The sequence below is a fragment of the Scardinius erythrophthalmus genome, assembly GCF_964197995.2.
Source record: "Scardinius erythrophthalmus genome assembly, chromosome: 16".
In the NCBI taxonomy this organism is placed as follows: domain Eukaryota; kingdom Metazoa; phylum Chordata; class Actinopteri; order Cypriniformes; family Leuciscidae; genus Scardinius; species Scardinius erythrophthalmus.
Genome location: NC_138236.1, coordinates 37,221,621 through 37,249,326, shown reverse-complemented (window position 1 = coordinate 37,249,326; position 27,706 = coordinate 37,221,621). Strand labels below are relative to the sequence as shown.

Sequence of the window (27,706 nt, the reverse complement as noted above, 5' to 3'; positions counted from 1 at the left end):
GTCGGGCCAGCGGTTGGCAGACACGAGGCAGATGGAAGTTTAATACGCTTACGGAGGCAGCAGTTACTGTAGACTGTGCTTTCTCACAGCTTTGCAATGATGAAAAAAGTCTAATAAATAATATTTGCCGCAGAGGTCTCTATGGATCTTTGTAGGAATACTGTGGTGTCTGAGAGAGGTGAAATATAAAGAAACGGCGGTGAGAGATGGAATTCAATCTTCATGCATACGTTGACAAGATGAATAGGTTGAGTGATTGCATCTGTATGTGCAAATTCAAGTTGTAGCAAACCCAAGTTGCATGCAAATGGACAAAAGATGAACCGAGTGTAGAGCAGATTTACATCTCAGTTTCTTGTTCTGTGTCATCTGTGTATTGCAAGTTCATTGATGTTGGTCAGTTAGTTCATCTTTGGCAACTAATGATCCATTTGAAGCAGCACAATTGTTGAAGTTATCTCTCTATTATGGCCTTTTAAGAGTTCTGTGCAGTGTTTTAGAAAACCTTTTTGTACTCCGAATGCTAAATGAGCATTGCAGGTTCTTAATTATTTGGTGGGAAGTTGTACGTTTTATTTGCATTCAGAGGTGGACGTAAAGGCTGTTAACTCAGGATGATTTCTCACGGAGTCTCTAAGGGGTCGTGGTGATGGAAAAAATATTAGATGGGAGGAAAAATTATATTTCAGTGCATTTGCGTGCGCTCTCAAAGCGTGTACATTTCCCAGAGAAACTTTGGTATGTCCAAAGTGGACCATCGACATAAAGTGTAACTGAAACTTTAAGTTTGCTCGCAAAACGGTTGGTATCCCACGAGAAACTAAGCGTTCGCTTATAAAACTGTTGCGTTCTCCCGAAAAAAACTCTGCATTCACTCTCAAAAGCATTGCAATATAGTTTTCCATCACCATTTTTGTGTTCGCTCTCACAATATTTGCATTTCCATAGTAAGTTTCATTTTGCTTGCAAATCGTTTGCATTTTGGGAGATGACACTAGGTTTCTTTTGGAAGTGCAAACGATTTGTGAGCGAATTAATATTTTCTTCGGGGAATGCCAAAGTTTTGTGGAAATGTCATGTGAGATTAAGTAAACGCAACAGAATTTACATATATCATTTTTCCTCCCATCTCATTTTCCCCATCAGCATGACCCTTTAGGGCTCCATTATTGTTTTCTGTCTGTGCTTTTTATTGTTATTACTGTAATTGTTGTGTGTCCAACACATGGTGGTTTTACTCCATCAGCAGAATGATGGGGAGAACCAAAGATATGATGACAGTGATTGCGTCTCAGAGAAAAGCTTACTTTATGACACGTGAATTTTGTGAACCCTTCAGATTGATCAATATTACTGTGTTCTCTTGACCTGACTGAGTCTGTCCTCCTCTCAAGCGTATCAGTCGATATACAGTGCCCTTAACAAGTGACACTGGGGGGAAAACAAATGTTTCATGTCTTTATTCAATTTGTTGCTTTATATTTATTATGTGTTGGTGCATTAATTCAGATTAAAATTCCAAGCGACCTTTGTTAACCATTAAAAACAAGAATTTAATTCAATAACTTGGGGGGGGGGGTCAATATATACTGCATATTGTACACAGATTGTGGACTTTTACATGTAAATGTCGTCTTTAGTTGACAGTTTATATCAACTCTTCTGAATGCAGAAAACAAACATGCATAAACACGGTCAAAAACACATCCCAGACCACTTCCAAATCGGTTTTCAGTGATCCAATTTTGATCCAGTCACAGCATGTGTTTTGGCATTTTTAGCATTTCCACTTGGCTTATAATGTGATCAAGTGCAGCTGGTTAGTGAAACTCTCCAGACACACAGTCAGTGATATTTGCTGCAGTAACAGTTATTTTTTAATGGTTATGGCTCATCTTGTCAACACTTTCACAATGACCAATCACTATTTCAGCTTCACGATAGCGGTGTTTACATGCACCCTAATAATCCGTTTTGTAATCGGACTAGTAGCACAGTCAGAATAAAAAAAGTCTTGTGTAACCATGTCAATCAGAATGAATTATTTCGGATTGAGAAGGATTGAGAACATGTAAACACTTGATCGCATTGAAAACTGACACTGGAAAGATCTGCACATGTGTGATGATGTGTGACGCATGGAGTGAGCCGCTGTTTTTGTTGAATATAGTGTAATAAATGACTGTTGTGTCATTTTAAATGTCTCCTTCCACTCTTTGTCTGTGAAGTGCTGCAGGACAACGTCCCACGAGTCCTTGCTTCTTATCCACAAACGGCTTGTTTTGCGTGTGTGAAGAGGCTTGTTTACTGTTTTCTAAAAATAAGCAGTGTGACACTAACCTTTATATGCCTGTCGTCTGCTAATTAGGACCCAAAACAGATAAATATTACATTTACATTTATGCATTTGGCAGACGCTTTTTTCCAAAGTGACTCACATTGCATTTCAAGGTACACATTTTCTTATCAGTTCTTGCTTTCCCTGGGACTCGAAGCGTTCTGCTCTACTGTTTGAGCTACAGGAAAGCTTAATAAGTTTGCTTTCTAAAACTCTGTATTTATTCATGCAGTTTTCTGCATATTAAAATATTAAATCTAATTTGAAGCTTGTGACATAAACGCACACATCAACCATGTGGCATTCATGTAAACACTGTGTTCGGATTTATCAGTTGGAATGACTTCATTCTAGTGCGAGTTATGCACTCTTGCAGAAATGCCTGTTATAATCAGTGAAGCACTAAACAAAACTCTGCCACTCTCAGATTCGCCATTGAATTCATGAGCTCAACAGAAACGAGTGTGATTGGTTATACTGTTAAAGGGCACCTATTATGCAAAATTCACTTTTACATGGTGTTTGAACATAAATGTGTGTTGGCAGTGTGTGAGCAAAACCACCCTAGAATGATAAAAATCCACCCAGTAGTTTTTTTACTATCTCAATAAATCATAAGCACTGTCCCAGAACACCCTGTTCTAGATTTCCCTCAATGTGACGTAGAAATGAGCTAAGCCCCACCGACGTGATTTGATTGACATCTGGTTTTGGCATAGACCCCGCCCTCGGTGATCTGCATCCTTGTTTCAACGACAGTCGGTAATGTCTCCTAAGAAGTGTAGGTGTTCTGTTGTGGGATGTAAGAATGGACATACTAGTCCTCACTGACATCAGAGCCACTGAAAACACAGCGGATGGATTTTATTTATGAAGAAAAGGCACCACTTAAACTTCCTAAATACGAGATTCATTTTCTGACTGACTGTTTAGTGAACGAGGGTCAAAGTTAATCCTCAAGTGTGGATCGTTGCCGCCAGAAGAAGTAAGTGTATTTTATGATTTTTGAGCAAATAGTCATTTCAATCAATGTCAGCCAGTTCAACAACAAATGCGTCTAAAGCTATTTATTGTCGTCGTCATAGGATGTCTCAACAAACAACGTCAGACAGTTTTATGTCATGTAGGCATTTTTTTGCAGCATTTACAAATGTAAATAAATTAAGGTCTGCTCTATCTCCATAGACAGTAGGCTAAACGTCTATCTCCCTCCCCTTAAGAAAAAAATAAATAAATCGTTTGTACTTAGCAAACGTTATCACAGTAGTGTGTGTGTGTGTGTGTGTGTGTGTGTGTGTGTGTGTGTGTGTGTAGTTTCAAAACATTGCACGAACGTTATCACAGTTCGTGTGTGTGTGTGTGTGTGTGTGTGTGTGTGTGTGTGTGTGTGTGTGTGTGTGTGTGTGTGTGTGTGTGTGTGTGTGTGTGTGTTGCACATCCATATTGGCAAAGGGGACGCGATTAAAACTTTGTAAGTACATAAATGTATCAAATAACCATTCCGAGACGTTTAGTCCATTCTCATTCGACTCTGTGCCGCGGAGTCTCTTCATCATCTGGGTCCAGCAGCAGGGCGGGGATTATGCAGCTCATTTACATTTAAAGTGATGCACACAAAACAGCTCTTTTTAAAACAGGCCCCAAAAATGACATTTTCAAATGGTTATAATAAATTAACTGTGGGGTATTTTGTGCTGAAACTTCACAAATACATTCTGGGGACACCCAAGACCATTATTACAGCTTCTAAAAAGGGGCATAATAGGTGCCCTTTAAAGTCCCCCTGTAGTCAATAATTGTATCTCTTAAAACTCATCTTTGATCACCAAAATTGGCTTGAATGTCACTTGACACCCTTGCTTCATTTAGTATATGCGGTTTTATGAATATGCAAATGAGCCCCGCCTCCACTCACTCACTCAGCTCAGAGATCCACTGGTTGACGATCACACGTTGATCTGATTGGTTACAAGGTAGTTTGTGACGTCAGAAACACCAGCGATTTCAAAGCGTGTTTCTGAGACTGTCTTTGGTTGCAGTTTGAAGGAGGAAATACTCAGCAATGGTGTCGACTTATGAATTTACACATGGTTTTGCATATTAAAAACACCACATAGACATATAAACAACATTAAAAGCTTGATTTTCACCACAGGGGGACTTTAAAAGCTGAAAAAAATATGCATAAAAAGAAACCTTTGATGCAACATGAAAATTTCTAAATGTAGTTCCGCAATTGACACTTTCCATTCATTTTCACACTTCGCTTTAATCCAGGGTAGCCGCGGGGTCTTAAAAGACTTAAAAAGGTCTTAATTGTCATGTTCCTAAATTAAGGCCTTAAAAAGTCTTAAATTCCGTTGTCCAAGTCTTAATTTTTTAAACAAAGGTCTTAAATTTCATTATACTTGCCTATTTATTCATAGTCAACCAGACTGCAACGCAAGGTGAAATGGGGGATAAAACAACAACAACATGAAAATTCAACAGGGTTTAGCGTAACGTCAGAGAACGTCTAATTTCTAGTATGCGCAAACAATAGTTTGGGTTTTCGCGCCGGCGGCAATGGATAAACACTAATCAATCAGTCTAGAGGAGAGACATCATGGGGAAGTGTCGTTCGGTTCGGTGTATCTGGTACGCATTTTCAAACCAAACGGTTCGTTGGACCATTTTTCCTGCCGACCAAAATTTCATTATTTCAAATGTAGGTGCGTTGCGCGTGGCAAGCGCTCTCATAATGTAAGAGACGCCGGCGCGACCACAACATTGTCCAACATCAAATGTGCAAACGTAATGTAAGCTGAACGAAACTGAGCTACTCGTTATCGTGTGTGGTTGAAGGACCGTTTATCAGTTTGGACCAGTGCAGATCCAGAGATCCAGTAAAGAAATAATTTAAATTCGCCACTGAAGTAATAACATCGCTGTGAGATCTAGTGAGAAACATTCACATTTCTCCGTTATTAACGGATCAAACAGCGCTGATGTGGAAACCAGGAAGAAACATTGTGGCATGAATGAACTATCCAGAGTCCACGGATCAGCAACATTCACCATGGATTTACCGTAGTAACACTAACTGCAACCATGGAAGTTTGGCAGGAATAGTAGGCTATAATGCCTTCAAGTAACATTACGTCGGTTTTATTTTGACATTATGAATACAATTGCTGCCCTCAAATGTTAATCTGAACTAAAAATAGACCTTTGTTTATAACTGCTACAATATTAGGCTACATTTAATTTTTTCCAAGGAGCTGTTTTGTTTTATATGCTCCTAAGAAGAGTCTATTATTGCTCCATCACTGGTCAAAGTAAAAAAAAAAAAATCATTATTATGTTAGTTTTAATAAAAAAAAAAATAATAATTCTCTGGCATTTCTTTCTTTTTGCTGTATCGAAAACGTACCGAACCGTGACACAAGTGTATCGTATTGAACCGAACCGTGAATTTTGTGAACCGTTACACCCCTACTATCTATATCTCTCTTACCTATCTGTCTACCGCTCTGAAGCAATGGCTGAAGCAATTTGAATGCTGAAAAAACTTTACCAAGACAATTTGAAAAGTTAGTTTATCAGTTTATTGTTATGAATGTTTGATATTTACCAAAAACATCACTTTGCAGTGTATTGTTGATAGAGTTTTTTTTATAATAAATGTATTTTTAATTAAAACATTTGTTAGTAATAGTCATTATTGACTGCATAATGGGTGCGATGTAGGTCTTAATTTTCATTAAAGTGGTCTTAAAAAGGTCTTAAAAAAGTCTTAAATTTGGGGTGATCAAACCTGGGGAAACCCTGTAATCATACCTGTCAAAATTAATTTAGTGCGTGGCAATTGCCCCCAAAATATTTATCACAAATTTTGGGGGCATTTATGTTAATTTTGGTGCCATTTTTGAACCAAGTCCCTATTAATTTCCAACCCTCGAGGCCAGTATCTGTTGGTTTTGACAAATACAGAAATGCAGCAACCCGGCCTTAAAAGGTCCAGTATGGGAGTTATTTCAGTAAGAGAGGTATTTCTGTCGGATCAACAGTAAAACACACTGTGGCCTGAAGGGATTATTGAAAAGAGCACTGAGGTACAGTACAGTCAGACAATGCCATATCAATCCTTCATGGCTCTCTTTGTCCTTCATTGTCATTTATTGTTCTTTTATGACTGTTCCTCTTGTCACAGCGATCAGCTCATTAAATCTGTTTTCTGAAGAGTCTTCTCTCTCTCTCTCTCTCTCTCTCTCTCTCTCTCTCTCTCTCTCTCTCTCTCTCTCTCTCTCTCTCTCTCTCTCTCTCTCTCTCTCTCTCTCTCTCTCTCTCTCTCTGAGAAGAGCAGATTGCGGTGAGCGCTGGTGAGAAACATGTTGGCAGGTGGTCAAGGACATGTTTGTGTTTTTTGGAAGGCTGTTCTGAAATTAGCAATCATGAATTAATTAGCTACCAATTATCCACAAGCCCAAACAATTGTGATGAATGCCAAAGTGCTGGCTCTGTTTCCAGGTACTGACCGTGGTAAAATACAGCCCAAAACAAACAGAACAACAGCGACTCAGAGCCAATCGTGTGGTTTCTGACTCGCAGCTAGCATGTCTGGAGTCGCATTCGTTCCTTTAGATAAATGCGTACATTACTTTGAATATCTCAACATCATCTCTCATTGTGTTTGATGTTTTCTTGAGGTAGTATTAGTTATTAGAAGATGACTTGTGTGAAAACAGAAAATAGGTAAAAAGGTACAATCATTAGATCCAGAATATTATTATTTCTCTAGTTACTAGGTGTTAAGTTACAGTTTTTTTTTTCTTTATATGAATTATATTCAAGATTTCCAAAAATAAAATTGTCAAAAAGAATGTTAAACAGGTTTTGAACAGCATGAGTAAATGACAGATTGTTCATTTTTAGGTAAACTATTCCTTTAATATCTTACCCAAGATTCCTTTCTATCTTATGCATCAATCTGAGCAGATTCAGCGGGCAGTGCGTATTGGAAATAAATTGGAAATAAATAGTTAGTGTACTTGTTACGTTCTTCGTTAATTAGATGTTATTTGTCTAGGAATTTCATTAGACAAAACTAAATGTTTTGCATGTGTGTGTCACGACAGTAAGACAATTGCAAAAGAAAAGGAACAGACAACAAACCAACAATTAAGTTGCAAAGTTTAAGTCTCTTTAAATATAATAAAGTGAAGTAATAAAGACAGACTTCTGTTTCTGTTCAACAACTTTTTGAAGAAAGTTGGTAACCAAACAGTTTTGTTTACCATTGACTTCTGTGGTATGAATATAAAAAACAAAGATCTAAATATATTCTTTTATGTTTCAAAGAAAGTCATACAGGTTTGGAATGATATGATGAATGCCTTAAAGCAGGGGTCACCAAACTTTTTTCTCTGGGGGCCACATTATCGTTCCTGACTGTGATGGGGGGCCGGGGCCGGGTCAGCTATATAACATAGAATTGTATGACCCAGACCAAAATGACCACCAGCAGGCCTCATTGTGTAGTAGAGATTACTAGCCTGGCACAGCCATCCCCACTACTATATCCACACTACTATATCAACACTTGATTCCTGGCACATATTTGTTTATCTTTACTAGTGGTTTGCAAAACTTGTAATCGAGTCTTCACACTTTGTTTTATTTAAAGTTATTCTTCACAAATAATCGTTGGTCCACTGTTCTTTGAAAACTCTGCACTCTCTTTTAGGGGTGGAACGGTACACAGAAGTCACGGTTCGGTTCATACCTCGGTTCAGACATCACGGTTGGGTACAATGAAGGGAAAAGCAAAACAAAAATGCAGAAGGCTTGTGCATGTCTCAGGCTGGACCACCAAAAGAAAAATAAATGTCTTAAGCCTTGTATTTTTTTTTAATAAGTTTTATTAATAAAGTAAAGGCATAGAACCAGTTTATTTGTAGTGCACTGACAATAGTTTTATATAATTAGTTCATTAATTCAATTAATAAAAATACCTTGATATGTTTGGTAATTGTACCTGAATTAATTCAAAATTAATCTGCTACATTTCAGATTAATATATTTGTTTTCCTTAAAAATGTAATTAACAGTAACTTAAACACTTTGCAGTTTGAATGATGTCCTGCATAAACTAAATGACGGAGTATGTTTTTATGTTTCCACTGTTCGATCGCGGCCGCGCCACACACACACACACACACACACACACACACACACACACACACACACACACACACACACACAAATATAAGTAAACACTTTACGACTTTTCGATCGCGCCCACACCTCTCTCTGAACATATTCCAGCATTGCAATCTTTACACCGCAGCCTGCTTCAGAGCTTCAGAGCTAAGGCGGAGCTACAGATTAGGTGTCCCTAAGAATCCGCGTATCTAACAGTAGTTCCGCATTACATTAATTAAATTGCACGCAAGTTTTATGTATTTTTATACCGTGTATTCTCCGTGTAAATGTATGCACCAAACCGTGACGCCCGTACCATGACGTACCGTCCATGACGACTTTTCGGGATTGCCTCATAGGGCCGGTTCAAGTAGTGGGGGGCAGAGGGGCTGGGGGGCCAGTCAAAGGGGGGTGGCGAGCCTGAGTCGGCCCGCGGGCCTTAGTTTGGTGACCCCTGCCTTAAAGTGAAAAGTTTAGCTGATGTGATTGTGAGCTGATTTTGCCCAACATTTGCAACAACCTCTTTTGTTTGCCTTAATTTAGCAACAAACTGAAAGCTTGCACACTTTTTTTGTTAGGGTGTAAAAATGTACAAACATGAATTAAAAGAGATGAACAGTGAAGAGAAACAGAAAATCATAAGGGAGAGGGGAAATCACACAGAGATGACAAAGACCAGATTCAAACTGTCCACTGACCACCTAATACACACCGTGCTCAAAAATGGCAAGAAGCGGCTGATTTTGACTGTTCACAGAGTTAAGATGTTGGTTTGTTTTGTTTTTTAAGCCAAGAACCATGTTTCAGAGTGGAACTAGTCTTTTCTTCCTAAAGCTTGCAAGGTTGCCAAAGAGATTCAGGTGTTTCTCATCCTCAAGCGGTGTGTTTCACTTCTCTACTACTGTATGTGCTTTAAGGTGGTTGTATTTGCACACAGCCAGACAGTTTATACTGCATTTGACCATAGCCCATGAATTCAGAATTGCCATTGATGAAGCTTTAGTTCATGATTGTGAGCTTTAAATATTTACTGCAGATAGACAAATTTAAAACAGACCAAATACATTGACGGCTCATCTTCAGAGGCATATCCACGTGTTTGTCCAATAAACACTCTAAAAAACACCTGGTTAAAAACAACCCAATTTGGGTTCAACCCAAGGGCTGGGTAAATATACGACAGAACACATGTTGGGTTAATTTTACCCAGCAAATTGGGTTGTTTATTTAACCCAGCATAATGGGTTGATTTTTTAATTTTATTTTTACTTCATACAATAATTAATGTTTATGTATCCTCTCATTAAAAAATAAAAATACTCCACACGACAACTGGTTTTCATGATAATTCCTTTATTTTCAATATAGCATATTTTATAAAGTTTTGAATACATACTGACTACATGTAAGCTTGTTTTACAAATATTAGAAGTACAAATTAAACACTTATAAGTAATTCAAGTGTAATCGTGACGGCGCTGAATCTCGTGCCGGAGCTTGTGTCGTGTTCAGCGCGGGATCTAATAACTTCAGACCGCCGCCCTGCGTTTCACTCGTAGACAAAATATGCTGTGACTCCATAACCTGTCCATAAACAATCAGTGTACAGTTATACATATACATATTTTAACTTTCTTAAACTTAACTTTTTTGAAAATAAAATCATAAAATTTTATGCAAGGCATCACGCGAAAGGGTCGACGCGACACTCGTTTAGGTGACTCACATCGTGCCCCTGTATGTTGCTTTGCATAAAATTAAACGATATACAGAACAATAACGAATTTATAGAGGCAAAAAATGTACACAAACCTGTATTTTGCCGAAGACATGCACCAATTTTACGGAGCTTCACTGCTCTATCTCCTGAAGAGGTCGCAAAAAGCCCACGATAAATAACTCAACCCCTGGGTTGTTATGTCTGACCCAGGAGCTGGGTAACACAAAAACTACCCAAACACTGAAAAAATAACCCATAAAATTTACCCAACAGGCTCAACCCAGGAGTTGGGTAGAAAAAAATGACCCAAGATTGATGAAATGATCTGTAGAATGAGACTGTCTGTCCCCCAGTACCTTACTTACTTACTTACTCATGGGGTCTTTAAGGTCACAATTGTGTTTGCAAATGAGTTCTGCATTTGAAGTACAGTCACAGTATTATTGTGGTGGAAAGTGTCACTCTGTAGGGAGTGAATATGTTAGAATATTATGTGTTAAGTCGAGAACACTTTGTCAGATTTATCTTTATTCTCCCACACCATCGGTACTTTCAGTGAGAGGGCGGCGAGAACAGTTAGAGAGAGAGAGAGAGAGAGATTTGCCATCTCATAACTGTCTTGTATTTCTATTATTGATTGTTTTTGTCTGAGGTATTGACTGCTTTGCAAGGGCAGCCTGAGTGTAATAGGAAAATTACAAGCCTCTTTTGTCCTCTGACTGATACACACACAGACGCTCTGCCCTTCTGCACATGTGATGCTGTTTCTGCCCTGTCAGACCAATCCTGAGCTAGAGGCCAGATCTAGATGTGCTGTTCACTTTTGCATGTAAAAAGATAGTCAGTCACCTTCATTTATACAGCGCTTTTAACAATATAATTTGTTTCAAAGCAGCTTTACAGTGATAATAGGACATTACAGTAACAGAGATTGTTTTGTCTTTACAGCAGCTCTAGAATAAAGTTATTGTCCAGCTAAAGTTAGTTTTGATTGATTCACTTCTGTTGCAAAGATCATTAGTTATTAACTTAGGGGCCGCTAACACGACACCTTTTTAACAGAAAGCAGAAAACGTTTAATGTGTTCTGGCCGTTCATTTGCACGACAACAGTGTGTATTGTGGCTTAAGAACGCAAACTTTGAAATAGGTTTCAAGGTGCAAGTTTTGAAAACTTTTGAAAAACGTTCATAAACTTCAAAAACGTGAATCTGTGAAAACGGTGCATATTACGTGTTTAGTCTATAGGTTTGTGCGTTTGAATATGTATGTGCGCAGGCGCATAGTCTTTCTTTACAAATTGACCTCAACAAATTGCTTGTCTGGCAGCATAATACTCGTTTTCGCAGAACCATGCAAACTGGAATCACTTTGATAATGTTTTATCTGTACAGAGGTAAAGGGATAGCTCTACTGTAAATGCCAATCCCTAAACTCTCTAAATGCAAATGACCCAGCGCAATACTGCATATAGGATTATGATTATATAGGATTAATTGTCAATGTAGGTATTTGAATGAATTAAAGCATTATGTATTGACTTTTTAGCAGCTCCCTGTTTAAACTACCTAGAGATGAGCAATATTACCAAAATCTTTACCACGGGATTCAACCAATATTTGTATCAAGTAATTTTCCCTACAATAAGGAACATCACCACAAGATATTAAATCTGCTTGAAATCAGAAATGCTACTAATTAAAATAAAGTCATAGTCTGTATTTCTCAATATGATCCTCTTAAAGAGGCCATATTTTACTTTTCTTTTTTTTTTTTAAGTCTTGATGTTGTTTTTGTCCTCTACAAGAACAGGTTTTCCTGCTTGAGTGTCCAATAAACACATTATTTTCCCCATATTCTCCATTGTTTAATCTCCTCTCTTCCCAGTCTGTCAGTAACGCTCTGTTTAGTTCCTGTCTCTATGAAGCCACTCCTCCTGAAAAGCACACTGTGCTCTGATTGGTCGGCTGGATCAGTGTGTTGTGATTGGTCAATAAATTAAATTATAAATAATTTCTAATTTAGTAAATATGTCAAATAAGTAGTTTCTGCAATTGTTATGCAGGTGTTTTTTTTTATAATACATAATGGTTTTGAAACAAAACAAAAAAAGTTTGTTGGGTTTTGTTTTGTTGCTTGCTTGCATTTTTATCTGAAAGGTGAAAATGGATTTTTGAATTTTTAATAATGAAAATTTGTGTGAAATGTTTTAAATTTGAAATATTCACATCTTAAATATGCAACCATGTTCAATTTCAGCCCATAAAAATGCAAGCCCTAATAATACAACGCATTTAAATGGTTAATGCAATTCATTTTTTATAGCATTATGTTTTTAATATCTTTAAATGAATTAAATGAAATTCATTCATATATTTAACATATTTCTATATTTTTCTTATCTAAAGTTTTTTTTCTTTTTTCAGAAAATTAATTTTCAATAATTTCTAATTTAGTAATTTTGTAAAATAAGTATTTTCTGCAATTGTTATGCAGGTGTTTTTACTATCTTTAAATGAATGGTGTGGGGATATAAACATTGAATATGAAGACGAGTTCAGGCATTCATGAGGTTCAGTTCACTCAGTCTGTTGTTGATTCCCAAAGCCCAAACGTAACCTAACCCGATGTGTGTGTTTTAGGTGATGGTGTTTGTGCACGCCCGTAACTCCACGGTCCGCACCGCCATGAGTCTGATCGAGATGGCCAAGAACCGAGGAGAGCTGTCGTTCTTCCAGGTCGACCACGGCCCAGACTACGGCCAGTGTGATAAACAGGTACGCTGATTTTACTTCACATTTTTATTTGGATGACATATACATTAAAGGTCCCGTATTATGCCCCTTTTCACAAGATGTAAAATAAGTCTCTGATGTCCCCAGAGTGTGTATGTGAAGTTTCAGCTCAAAATACCCAACAGATCATTTTTTTACAGCATGTTTAAATTGTCATTTTTTGGGGCTCAGAAAAACGACCTGTTTCAGTGTGTGCCCTTTAAATGCAAATGAGGTGCTGCTGGACGACACAGGGGGCGGAGCTTCATGAGCTCGCGCACAGTCTCTCAGGACAATTTCATCTCACGGAATGATGATAATATCAGAAACTCTCAGTAACGATGTTCAGTTCGAGTCGGACAATAATGCCTACAGAGTCAGAGTGCTGCATAGAGATGAAACAGGTATAGTTTAGTAGTTTAATTATTGTTATTATAACGTATTTGTCATCTGCTTGTATGTATCCATTATTTATTAATAGCCTACAGGTCTGCTGTTTCGGACCAGGTCCGAATGATGATCAAACATATACTGATGAGTTTAATAAAGTTTATTGTACATCACACTAAAGATGAAGCGTCAGTTTTACTTCAGAGAATCACCGTAAGAGCTGAGTAAACACAGTAAGTTATTAGAAGTGCGCAAGAACATAAACGAATATCAGTAGAGTTGAGGGAGCATTCCTGTGGGCGGAGGTTAGTCAAAAAACTGTTCTAGTGACGTCATTAAAGCAGGAAGTAGAGGGATGTAGTCCAAACGGGCCGTTCGATGTAGGCGACTTCTGTTAAATAAAATATCTCGCTTGGCATTGAACTTTGAGCTTTATAATTTTACAGATATTATTTATTCTCTAACAACAACATTACACACTAACTAAAGTTTGAAACATGGGATCACGAAGAACGGGAACTTTAAAGAAGAGTTTTTTTCCAAAAAACAAAACAAAAAACTTTGTGGTTAGAGATGTTAATTTACATAAATTCCAAAAATCAATTGTTGTTTAAATTAAGGATTGATTAATCGTTAACCTTAACCTCTTAAATCCGAAGCGGGAGGCGCTACTAAGTTATCATGTTATTTAACAACCACTTGCTTAACCAACACAAAATATGTGTTGATTTTAAAGCTTGGAAGCTTGACTTTACACTGAACACAGGGAATATGACCATCACTTTACAAGCGCTTTTACATTGTCTAAGAATAAAAATGAAAATTTAAAATCACAGTTCATAACAGATACACTTGTGTCATGTATCATTGAAAGGTCTCAACTATCAGAAAACAAGCATATTTGTTTCAGTTAGAACTAGGGCTGGGTAAAAAAATTTCGACTTCTCGATTTTAATTGATTCTCATTTTTACGAACCGATTTCAATTCTTAAATCCCAAGAATCGATTAGTCATCCTGTTTTCAGTCGATGAATGAATGTAACATTGTAGCGCGCATCCCATCCAATAAATCGCAGTAATCTTTGTGCTTTGTTGCTATTGATAAGAAACAAAGTCTCAGATTTAAAATTATGTCTATTTTCTTATGAAATTCAAAACCATGAATAGCGTTGTGTCGCTGTGGCGTGAGATCGCTCTGGCTCAGCTCAAGAGAAGCAGAAGCACATGATCTTCTCTTCCACATTAATAACACCAGTTACAGCGAGGAATAAACATGAATGAGCATCTGAAAGTGTGTTAAGAACTTATCGAAATCCGTATCATGTGACGTGGAATCGCTCAATCAGTGTTTCAACCGTGGAAAGACGTCAGTAAAACAGCTTGTCATGTAACGTCGCATTTACCTCAGAAAAACCATATCCAGTGACCATAAACTCGTCAGTCAGCTGGAAAAATGAACTCTAGAGAGGAGCATTTCGCTAAATATATGCACCATATTACATATTCATTATATTTTTAATGTTCTTCAATATTTAATGCATGTTTGAATAGATCTGGCAAGTTTTTATGACAGCAACCATTTAAATGTTTATATTTCATATAACTTTATTATTATAAAAATAAATAAAAGTGTAATTTAACTGTTTGTATACAAATCAGGTCATTTTTACCTTCAATATTATAGTAGGCTAATGAAGGCTAGAAGGCTACAACTGACTCCCATAGTGTACAGCATCAGTTAAGAGATTTGCCATGTATTGTATGTGATATCTAAAATAATCAATATCGAATCGAATTGTGAAATTTGTGATACCCAGCCCTAGTTAGAACTCATGCAACTCATACAAAATCAGCACATATCAAAGCATTGCACTTTCCAAGCCCTTCTTCACCATTATAGTTCAGTGCAAGAGTCTATTTGAAGTGTTTCTGCACAGTCTGCGCTTCAGGCCTGAGGTGAAACAGAGTAATCACTTCAGCGTTCGCTTTTCCTACGTGTTTTATACCCATCATAGAGAACCTGCGTCACACTTCTGCTTAGGACAAAGAGCGGTTCTCCTCAGCCGCTGTTATTTATGAGCCGTTATTCAGCGGCTCTGCAGGAGAGAACGGTGAGAGAGATTGAGGTCAGTCACCTGTGCATTTCTGGGAGAATGGTAAACACGTCCCTGTGAGGGCCAAACGGGTGCGGGCGCTTTGAAATGAAACCCGAAGGCGATGCAGGACTAAACTTTTGGAAGCCGCCGTATTAGCTGGAGTGGGTGTGCAATTAAACCCCCGCAGATCTGACATTCACACGCGCTCGAGTGTGTGTGTGGTCCAGATGCTCTTACACACACTGGAACATGCATTCATGAGGATGTGCGGTGGAGGAGCGCACTATATTTTACTACTTTGAAAATGTTTTTAAAGAAGCCAGCAGGTCCTCTTGTGATGTCCGTCCAGGTTTCTTGCACCAGCATAATGCGTCATTTTGAATTGACCGTCAAAGGATTGCTCACCCTTTCTGTGACCCGTCGGACCTTGGAGTAAATTCCATATTGATTTTTTTTTTTCTTTTTTTTTTCACATTTTTATTTGGATGAAAATGAGACTGTGAAACATTGAAGATGAGTTTTTCCAGAAAAAAAATTGTGGTTAGGAATGTCAATTTACATATATATTCCCAAAATCATTTGTTGTTTAAATTAAGGATTGATTAATCGTTAACCTTAACCTCTTAAATCCGAAGCGGGAGGCGCTACTAAGTTATCATGTTATTTAACAACCACTTGCTTAACCAACACAAAATGTGTGTTGATTTTAAAGCTTGGAAGCTTGACTTTACACTGAACACAGGGAATATGACCATCACTTTATAAGCGATTTTACATTGTCAAAAAAAAAAAAAAAAAAAACTGCTTTACATGAAAATGTAAAATCATAGTTCATAACAGATATACTTGTCATGGATCATTGAAAGGTCTCAACTATCAGAAAACAAGCATATTTGTTTCAGTTAGAAATCATAAAGCTTATACAAAATCAGAAATCATAAACTTTAACAACTATTTATATCAGGATTTGATTTAAATGTACTGACCTGCTTTTTATTTATTCATCAAAAATGTGACAAATTCCTACCCTGGAAATGCAGAGTTCTCGCGAGAGCACAAGCTGAACTTGCTCAGCGAGTTTTCATTAATCTTTCAGATTTAGGTCTGGATTTCCAGGCTAACAAATTCCGTGAAATTCCGCATTCTTCAGTAATTTCTGTTTTTATGGCTGGATTCCACGATTCCCTCCTTGTTTCCCTCCACATCGCTGATAGATGTTTTATTGGATTATTGGAAGATGGGAATGCTACAAATAATGTTTAGTGTTAAGTGTTATTGGTGCTAAGCATAGACTCAAAGATCAATCTTGAGATGTAATAATCAGTATTAGTTAGTTATGATGAAGATTCTTTAAATGTAATGTACAGTATGAGGAGTGGTGATGTTCATGCGTTACACACACAGATTTGACTGACAGATGATCAATAAACAGCTGGACTCTGCTCACTGTTCCTCTGTAGTGCTGGTACATCACCTCAGGTGTGTGTGTGTGTGTGTGTGTGTGTGTGTGTGTGTGTGTGTGTGTGTGTGTGTGTGTGTGTGTGTGTGTGTGTGTGTGTGTGCGCGCATGTGAGTGTGTTTGTACGTACGTGTGTGTGTGTGTGTGTGTGTGTGTGTGTGTGTGTGTGTATGTGTGTGTGTGACTGTGCGTATGAGTGTGTGTGTGTGTGTGTGCGTGCGTGTGTGTGTGTGTGTGTTATAGATGAGTGGTGGGATATACACACACTAAGAGGTGTATGCGCTGCTCTCTCGAGACTGCGTTCACACTGTACACACGTCACACTGTACACACGTCACACTGTACACACGTCACACTGTACACACGTCACACTGTACACACGTCACACTGTACACACGTCACACTGTACACACGTCACACTGTACACACATCACACTGTACACACGTCACACTGTACACACGTCACACTTATTCAGAAAGTTAATCTGGTAATATAGTACACTTTGAGGTTTCAGAAAGTGCCGCTTGTTTGGTTACGCGCTGTGTTAAAACACATTAACAGCACTCATGATAAGGAATTGTAGTGATATATTGATCTCCAGGAAGAGCTCAGAGCCAATGTCTTGTATCCAAAAGAAGTTTACCTCCAAGTGCCATTAAAGTGGCGTTTCCGTGAGGATTTGGTGATATGTTGTAGATTCTGTCTCTTCCGGAGCAAAGGGTCCAAATGTGATATTTCTGATAAGAGTTTGAGGATTAAAGTGAGGTAAAGTGTATTTCTGTGCTCTGTAACATCACTGTATCTATCTCTACACACACACACACACACACACACACACACACACAGTACTCACCTTCTGATGATACAGCTTATTTACTTATGAAAATCAGCCCTCATTAATATTAATGCTCTCTTAATCTCACATATGAATATGGAGGGGAACACAGCTCACCTGTAAGGTCAGTTATATAAAGTGGATTGTTTATAACGCTGATAAAGTCAGAGGTGAGCGTACTCTATAATGCTCATTAAAGCGCTTTATGTGTGTGTTTGAAGAGGCTGTCAATCAGGCTCTCGTATCTTAATGCATTCTCTAAGATAAGAGCTTCTATAAGCGCTTTTCCCCCCGTTACTGCAAACGCTCGCTGTAAAGAGCAGAAACCTCCAAGTGTGTGTGTGTGTGTGTGTGTGTGACACTAACACACTGGTTGAGTGTGTTTATGGTTTGTTAATGCTAGTTAATTGACTGCACAGATTACAAACAAAAGCCATGTGTAGAAGAATACTCTGAGCAAATGATCTGTGATCTTGTTTGCTTGTATGATGTTTGCTTGTCTTTCCAAAATATGATGATATTGTTTAAAACAAGTTAAATTAATATTGTTCATTTTTGATGCTCGATTAGCCACATTAGGAAAATGAAAAAAAAAAATGAAAAAAATACAAACATTCTGTACAGTAATATTATAGAAGAACTTATTTGAATAAGTAAAACCATCATATATATATATATATGTTTTTTTTATATATATATATGAAATTAATGTATTATATTTTAGTTTGATCATGATTTTATTATTTAATATTTTGCATTGTTAGGGGATTTTATGGTACTAAATTATATTTATGCTATATTTATTATCCATTTATTCACTTTTTGAGCATAGACCTGAAAATTTAATTTCCAACTTAAACTGTGGTAAATCTTGAATGCTTTAGAGCCCAGACTTCAGTTCGATCTCTTTTCAAAGACGACACTTGGCAGATTATTGCTGAAGTGAAAAACAGTTTTGTTTTGTTTGTTTTTTAACTTAAAAAAATTACAGAACTACAGAATTTTACATTTATTATGAAAAAAAGTGCAAAAATACTTTTTTTTAAATTTTATGTGAAATATATATTTTCAAAAACACATTTTACTCTAAAACTGTGAGAAAAATCTAAACAAGTTGTGTTCAAAATTTGAGCTTGATATCTCAAAAAAATGAGCTTTCAGTCAGATTGTGTTTGGCTGCAGTACCAAACGCTTCCACTAGAGGAAATTCGTCTCCCATTCATTTCCAATGCGCTCATTTTTGACCGCAAGGAGCACAAGTGTGACTATTTTTTTCAGGACCATTTAACCTGTTCAAATCATATCCATTTTAAAATGTAAAAAAAAAAAAAAAAAGACCGGATTTGATTTGGCCCTGCAGCTCAGGCTGGAAACATGTACGTTCTTCTATCCTGCTTCTGTTACAAATCTGCGGGGACCAATCACTAACTGGCTTATCCACCTGGCGCACTATTGGCAGGTTTAATCCAATCCAATTCCTTTTAACCTCTCGACGATGCTCAATGGCTTTAGCAAACAAATGGCTCGAGTGTGTGTAAGTCAGTGTTAATTTTGACAGCAAATTCTGATTTAGTCTTAGTCTTAGTCTTTTGAATAACACACCATTTAGTTTTAGTCACATTTTAGTCACCTGAATTCTTTTAGTCTTAGTCTAGTTTTAGTCGACTAAATATCATAAGAGTTTTAGTCTTAGTCTAGTCTTAAAGTCTTTTAGTCTTAGTCTAGTTTTGTTTTAGTAGAACAAATATTAGCAGATTTTAGTCGACTAAATCTAGTCGACAGTTGACCTGACTAAATGTTTATCAGTCTGTTATGTATTAAGGTTTGAATATGCAATACATACACAGATTTAACGGCTGTAATACAAAACGTATTTTTTTTATTCTTAATGTCAAAAACACTGACTGTAGCTTTTTCACAAAAGATAATCTCACATCAGTGTTAAAGGAGAACTCCGGTCAATTTTAACATTGAGCTCATTTTTTGTACATTTGGAGTGCTGTCAATACAGAGAACAACGACAAAAATCGGTGATGCCTACACCGAGTTATTCTATTTTTAAAATTTGCACCCTATTGACTTCAATGGGGCAAGTAGTAAGCCTGCTTTTTAGCCTCTTAACATCCTTTAAGTGTCATTACAAGTGCACAGAAAATGTGAGTGATTCCTTCCGAGTGAACACGGGTGAATCTGACTGCAGTAGATGTTAGAGATATTAATAAAAATAAAGTTAATTCAGCCAGCGCTCATACCTCTGTTTACATCCTGTTTTCGGTGGAAGGCCATAGTAATCGATTGTCGAGTTCACGCGCATAGGTTTAGTGCCTATGATCACGCACGTGAACTCGACAATCGATTACTATGGCCTTCCACCGAAAACAGGATGTAAACAGAGGTATGAGCGCTGGCTGAATTAACTTTATTTTTATTAATATCTCTAACATCTACTGCAGTCAGATTCACCCGTGTTCACTCGGAAGGAATCACTCACATTTTCTGTGCACTTGTAATGACACATCAAGGATGTTAAGAGGCTAAAAAGCAGGCTTACTACTTGCCCCATTGAAGTCAATAGGGTGCAAATTTTAAAAATAGAATAACTCGGTGTAGGCAACACCGATTTTTGTCGTTGTTCTCTGTATTGACAGCACTCCAAATGTACAAAAAAATTAGCTCAATGTTATCATTGACCGGAGTTCTCCTTTAATTTTGACAGCAAATTTTGATTTAAAATATAATGGGTTTAAATTGAAATGCATTCATTTAGAATTTCTCTAAAATTTCCAAACCCATATACTCCCAGAGAAAACATTAACCTGCTAATATGAATGATTTTAAAGTTTGAACGTGCAATACAGATACAGATTTAACTACTGTAACTTAAAAAATGTCCTAAAATTAAATAAAACACTTTTCCTAAACACAGTCTTCTTTTTCAATGAATGATAGCATATGAATTCTTTATAACTTGCATACATCATTCTCTATTCTTTCAAACAGACATATTTATTTGTATGAATTAAATATAATTAATCCTTATTTTAAAGCTATTAACGAGCAGTGAATGCTTTTCTCTTTTTCTTTTGTTGCTTGATCAATATTAAGGACACAGACCGCATTAGGTTTATTACCCACTGTCACTTTAAGACATCGGATCATGTCGAATGACATGCGGATCCAATTGCACTGATGCACATATGATACATTCACAACTGTTTAAGACATAACCCACATTATTTACGTGAATACTCTCCAAAACGGACATTTAGACATAATGTTGTGTGTATCTGTCGATTCAGAAACGAAAGAGAGCTCAATTCCGTACTCGCGCGCTGTATAGGTGTCTATGTGAGTGGCTGCACGCTTCGCGGGTCGGGTGTGTGCGCACAGAAAACCGTACCGAATAGAGCTCTTTTTTTGCGTCGTCACTCTTATTCAGATCTACATGTCTGCTCTACTCATTCTCCCAGACGTTTACATGTTTTAACGTTTGATGAGACATACAGCGCATGCCAACTCGTGTGCCGCTGGGAAGATCAGCACATCACAGTACAAATATGCGCATCTACTACAAACGCAGGACATCAGACCGGATCGCTTCCCAAATCGTCACTATCTAACATTTTCGTCTAGTTTTTATTCGTTGACGAAAATGTCAATAGATTTTCGTCATAGTTTTCGTCATTCAAAACTAGTTTTTATTTAGTTATCGTCTCGTTTTCGTCTGTGAAAAAATGTCGTTGACGAAAATAATGACGAAAATTATTCGTCAACGAAATTAACACTGGTGTAAGTACCACTCACTTTCATGTTTTTTTTTTTGCACAACCTGCAAAAATCGCTGGATGCCATTGCTTCTGCAAACCACTGATCAATGCTCCAAACCAACACGTTTGTCGACACGTTTCCTTTCTGGAGTTTTCACTGCAAAGTATGTCACCCGGATCATTGGTCTGATTGGTTGAAGGACTATCCAATTGCGTCCAGAGTCATTTGAACTACGCCCGTTGATCACGCCTCTTGTGCAGTGGAAAATACAGAGCAGACTCCCCAGACTAATGTAATAATTTTCTTGTATCAGTGCAAAAGCCTTTACTTTTGTTCAGTTTAATGCGTCCTTGATAAATAAAAGTGTTAATTTCTTTAAAATAATAATAATAATAATTAGCCGATATATGTTCATTTTTAATGTTATCGGCCTGATAAGAAAATTTAGCCGATATATTAAAGTCGATAAATAATGTATTATTTCCTTCAGCTGAGACACTTCAGATGCGCACTGTTCAACACGATGCTTTTGAATTGCTTGAAATATGATTGAAATCACTTATTTCACAAAGTAAAATATGGTTCAGTGCAAGTCTGTCATATCGGCTACATACAATTATAATGAGAACATAATAATTGTGTGCTTGAGACATGGGAGTTTTGTTTTTGTAATCAGTTTCTCAAAAAATTATATCGGCTTTCAAGTATAAAGAATTATCGTTATCGGCCAAAATGTTCATATCGGTGCATCCCTAATAATGATACAAATTTACTGACCCTCTTTTGAATGCAGTACATCATATTAATTGTAAATTACTTATTGAGGATAACATTTTCCAAACTTTACGTGTGCCCGTGTTTAGTGCTGATGCTTGTGAGCGTTACAGACGGGCGCAGGTAGTGCAGCTCTCAGGGTGATCTGCTCGAAGGACTCAGCCTATTAATAGAAATGACGAATAGAGATCCTTTCACACGCCCTCTGACTATTCATATCCCATGCACACGCCTTAAGCACTGAGCAGCCCATCAGTAATGCAGCGTTTCAGTATTCAGGGAGACAGAACCCGGGGTTATGCTTTCTCAACTATTATGTTTATGTAGGCGGCACATGGCATACCAACATAACCAGTCCAGTTCCATCATGATGAGTGATGTGCTTTCCTGCAGATATGCTCCTGTGCCCTCCAAACGGCATGTGTTTTATTGCAGTCAACTAATGGGATTTTTTTCTTTCTTACATGTTCATCTTTCTTTAGTGTGTAATGTTGCTGTTTAGGCATGAGAAAGCTCTGCAAAGTCACACAGTTCTTCTCTATATCAGTGTCAGTGTTTCTGAACTCCTGAAACGCCTCCATTGTAGTCTTGAGTTTCTTCCGGAACGAACACGTCACGATATTCCTCATTTAAATAATTCATATGCAGAATAAAGGGGCGGGGCCTGGTTGAGTTAGTTAGTAGTGTGTTTAACTGGCGGTTATGGAAAGGGGAGGGACATTTCCCAAACACACTCGAAGTGCTCGACCAATCACAACACACTGATCCAGCCGACCAATCAGAGCACAGTGTGCTTTTCAGAAGGAGGAGCTTCATAGAGACAGGAACTAGACAGAGTGTTACTGACAGACTGGGAAGAGAGGAGCCGCAACAATGGAGAATATGGGGAAAATAGCGTGTTTATTGGACATTCAAGCATGAAAACCTGTTCTTGTAGAGCCCAAAAACAACATCAATAATTTGTAAAAGGGTAAAATATGGCCTTCGTTAAATGCAACTAAGATAATCATGCATTTATAGCAAAATAAGAAGATTTATGCTATTATTCTAACCATAGACCAAATGTATTTGAAGTAAAAGAATAGAAAGAAAAAGAAAAGTACTCTGTTTTGGTCTCCTCCTCACTGATCTGTCTTGCGTTAAAAGCATGGTTTGTTTGAGACCCTCTGATGGCCCCTGTCCCGCTCTGTCATGCCTCTTGATTTCCCTCTTTCACACACAGCGTCAGGACTCCTCTCTCTCTCTCTCTCTCTCTCTCTCTCTCTCTCTCTCTCTCTCATCGGTGGATGAAAGGAGACATCTAGTGCTCAGAGCAGAGAGAGACCACAGGAGTGTGTGTGTGTGTGTGCTGATGATTAAAGCAGTCTGGAGAATCTGCCACACACAGATCGGTGAGGGATTTTATTTCCCTTTCTGTGAAAGAAACATCAAGTGTGACAGCAGGTCGCGTCTCTCAGACGGGAGAGTTTCTCGTTCTGTCTCCTAAAACCCCTCGTCCTCCTGGGACGGGTCTGAAAGATTTAGCTCATTAATTTCTATTGTTTGCGCTTTCAACTATTTTTAACTTCTCTCTCCTGTGAGGATGTCACTATTCAGTGCTGGACAAAAGGGCTTTGTTGTCTTGTCTGCACAATTAAGACAACCAAACGTTCAGCCGTTCTCTGTGAAAGCTTGTGGAATAGAGCACTTCCAGGAAACAGCAGGAATACACTCGTTTTTTTAATACATTTCACCACATTTAATATAATTATTTAATCATTTAAATATGTTAGATATATCATTTTTCAACTCCCCCTTTCCTTTCCTTTCCTTTCCTTTCCTTTCCTTTCCTTTCCTTTCCTTTCCTTTCCTTTCCTTTCCTTTCCTTTCCTTTCCTTTCCTTTCCTTTCCTTTCCTTATACATTTTATTTTTCCTGTTAAATGACTTTCTTTTCTTTATTTCCTTTGTTCCCTTTTCTCCTTAATTTTCCCTTTTTATTTTTCCCTTTCATTTTTAATTTCCTTTCTTTTTCACTTTCCCTTTCCTTCTTTCTTTTTGTTTCCACATTTTTTACTTTACTTTCCATTTTCCTTTTCATTTCGCCATTCTTTTACCCATTTCTTATAATTTCCTTTTTCACTTTTCCTTTCTTTTCTTTTCCACTTTTCCTTTTTCACTATTATTTTTCCCATTTCCTTTTCATTTCCCCATTTCTTTCCCTTTCTTTTTCCTTTTCATTTCCTGGTTCTTTTTTTAGTTTCCTTTCTTTGTTTTCTTTTTCCTGTTAAATGCCATTATTTTCCCAATTCCCTCTACTTTCTCTTCCTTTTTCCTTTCGTTTGTTTTTTCCTTTTCTTTTTTATTTCCAATTTCCACCTAAGCTTTTTTTCCTTCCCTTCCCTTTCCTGTTCCTTTTCATTTCTTTTTCCTTTCCTTCCCTGCTCTCGTTTTCCTTTCCTGTCCTTTCCTTTTCCTGTCCTTTCCTTTTCCTGTCCTATCCTTTCATTTCCTGTCCTATCCTTTCATTTCCTGTCCTTTCCTTTTCCTGTCCTTTCCTTTTCCTGTCCTTTCCTTTTCCTGTCCTTTCCTTTTCCTGTCCTATCCTTTCATTTCCTGTCCTATCCTTTCATTTCCTGTCCTTTCCTTTTCCTGTCCTTTCCTTTTCCTGTCCTATCCTTTCATTTCCCGTCCTATCCTTTCATTTCCTGTCCTTTCCTTTTCCTGTCCTTTCCTTTTCCTGTCCTTTCCTTTCTTGGTCTCCTTTTCCTGTAATTTCCTTTTCCTTTCCTTCCCTGCTCTCATTTTCCTTTCCTGTCCTTTCCTTTTCCTATTCTTTCATTTCCTGTCTTTTCCTTTTCCTATCCTTTCATTTCCTGTCTTTTCCTTTTCCTATCCTTTCATTTCCTGTATTTTCCTTTTCTTTTCCTTTCCTGTTCTCCTTTTCATTTCCTGTCTTTTCCTTTCCTTTTCATTTCCTTTCCTTTCCTATCCTTTCCTGTCCTTTCCTTTTCCTGTCCTTTCCTTTCCTGGTCTCCTTTTCCTGTCATTTCCTTTTCATTTCCTTCTCCTTTCCTTCCCTGCTCTCGTTTTCCTTTCCTTTTCCTATCCTTTCATTTCCTTTTCATTTCCTTTTCCTTTCCTTTCCTGCTCTCGTTTTCCTTTCCTGTCCTTTCCTTTTCCTATCCTTTCATTTCCTGTCTTTTCCTTTTCTTTTCCTTTCATTTCCTGTCTTTTCCTTTTCTTTTCCTTTCCTTTCCTGCTCTCCTTTTCATTTCCTGTCTTTTTCCTTTCCTTTTCATTTCCTTTCCTTTCCTATCCTTTCCTTTTCCTGTCCTTTCCTTTCCTGGTCTCCTTTTCCTGTCATTTCCTTTTCATTTCCTTCTCCTTTCCTTCCCTGCTCTCGTTTTCCTTTCCTTTTCCTATCCTTTCATTTCCTTTTCATTTCCTTTTCCTTTCCTTTCCTGCTCTCGTTTTCCTTTCCTGTCCTTTCCTTTTCCTATACTTTCATTTCCTGCATTTTCCTTTTCTTTTCCTTTCCTTTCCTTTTCCCTTTCCCTGTCCTTTCCTTTTCCTGTCCTGTCCTGTCCTTTCCCTTTTCCTGTCCTGTCCTTTCCCTTTTCCTTTCCTTTCCTTTCCTTTACTTTCCTTTTCCCTTTCCCTTTCCCTGTTCTTTCCTTTTCCTGTCCTGTCTTGTCCTGTCCTTTCCCTTTTCCTTTCCTTTCCCTTTTCCTTTCCTTTCCTTTCCTTTCCTTTCCTTTCCTTTCCTTTCCTTTCCTTTCCTTTCCTGCTATCCTTTTCCTGTTAACAGGCATGAAAACTCCTCACCTTTCTGCGAAATTCGCCGTTTTAAAACCAAAATAGCTTGTGAGAAAATCTTTTCAATGAAAATCTCAAATGAAGATCGAGGAACTCCAGCTTACTTGTCAGTGTTTTCAGATCATCCGCGCTTCTTCAGAAGTGTAGAAAGGGTACACGTTTTCTCAGGTAGAAAACGTGCTCTTTTAACAGAAAAGCTCTGACTGGGGTTTGAATTATTGAAATCTGGCAACCGTAAACATGAACGCTCGTAAAAACAGTCTGTAATGCATGTGTTGATATAGTCACAGTTATCGTTTAATGACGTGGGTGTCGTCTCTCATCGCCTTGTCTTGGTCAGGGGAAAAAAGGTCATCAACGTACGTTTTTTCGTTAACGAAATTAACACTGTGTGTTTGAGTAAATACTTGCCTTCACACATTAAAATGTCCCCCATAGTTTATATGTTTTATGTGTTATTATATTTTCTATTAATTCTTTGTGCAGCACTTTGGTAACCTTGTTTTTTAAAATGTGATATATATAAAGTTGATTGGATTGGATTTTTTGCTGCCGTATCCTTCTCACCTTTTTTACCCCTGACCAGTTTTCATGCCTGTGTTAAATTCCCCTCTTTTACCCATTTACTCTGTTCCTTTTTAATTTTTTTCCTGTTTGTTTCCTTTTTGTTTCCCATTTCCCCTTTTTTTTCCTCTTATGGCTTTTCTCTTTCCTGTTAATTTTCATTTTTCCTTATTTCCTTTACTTGATGTTCCTGTTCACTGTCCTTTTTCTATTTTCATTTCCCCATTATTTTCCCCCATACCTTCCCGCTTCCTTTTCTCTTTGCTTTTTCCTTTCCCTTGTAACAAAACCGATAGCATGTTTTCAGCATTAGATTACAGAGATGCTGCCGAACTGGCAGAATGGACATTGCTAAAGCTAAGAAAATGACTGTGTGTCAATGGGAATGAAAGAGTGTCAGGTCAGATGCTCTGTTAATGTCCCTGTCAAAATAGACGTATTAAGACTCGTAAAGACATTGTCTCAGCAATGACCCTGCATGTGTTGAGCCATTGCTCATACAGACTTTTTTTTTTTTACCAATCCTGAGCGTGATTTGAGAATCAGAGGTCATTGTGTTTGTGATGTCCTCAGGCCGCTCGCTCAGATCTGGTCACGTCTCAGTATCTGCATCACCCAGAGGTGTGTTTTTGTGTGTGTGTGTGTGTGTGTGTGTCGGTGTGGTATGGCTACTGTCTGCTTGTGTTAAGGCCGAGTAATGGCTAATCAGCGCTGTCTGCCACGGCCGGTGGAAAGCACCCGGGCTTCTGCTTAATAATCTCTCTTCAGCTGCCCTTAATCATCCTTGATCAGAGAGCCGATGCACTGCCATCTTGAATCCAACCTCTGAACGTGAGCGCCTGGCCCAGCCTCACTTTAACTTACGCTCAGAAAGCACAGCATTAATACTCTGTGACACCTCAAAGCAAACCTTAGCGTTTCAATTAGAGCCTCGCGGTGCCCTGGAGAACGTTTGCCACTCCTCCCCATCTCAAACACACTCTCACTTGCATTGCAGTGGGTATTTCTC

The 27,706-nt window shown here is 37.8% G+C and overlaps 1 protein-coding gene across 1 annotated transcript in view; it reads left to right on the top strand.

Moving 5' to 3' along the window:
- ascc3 (activating signal cointegrator 1 complex subunit 3) overlaps nt 1-27,706 on the top strand; it is a 253,571-nt gene that overhangs the window by 127,317 nt on the left and 98,548 nt on the right. The window contains exon 14 of the mRNA XM_081388469.1: nt 12,883-13,017. Within this exon, the coding sequence (XP_081244595.1) occupies nt 12,883-13,017 (135 nt within the window). The remainder of the gene's footprint in view (nt 1-12,882; nt 13,018-27,706) is intronic.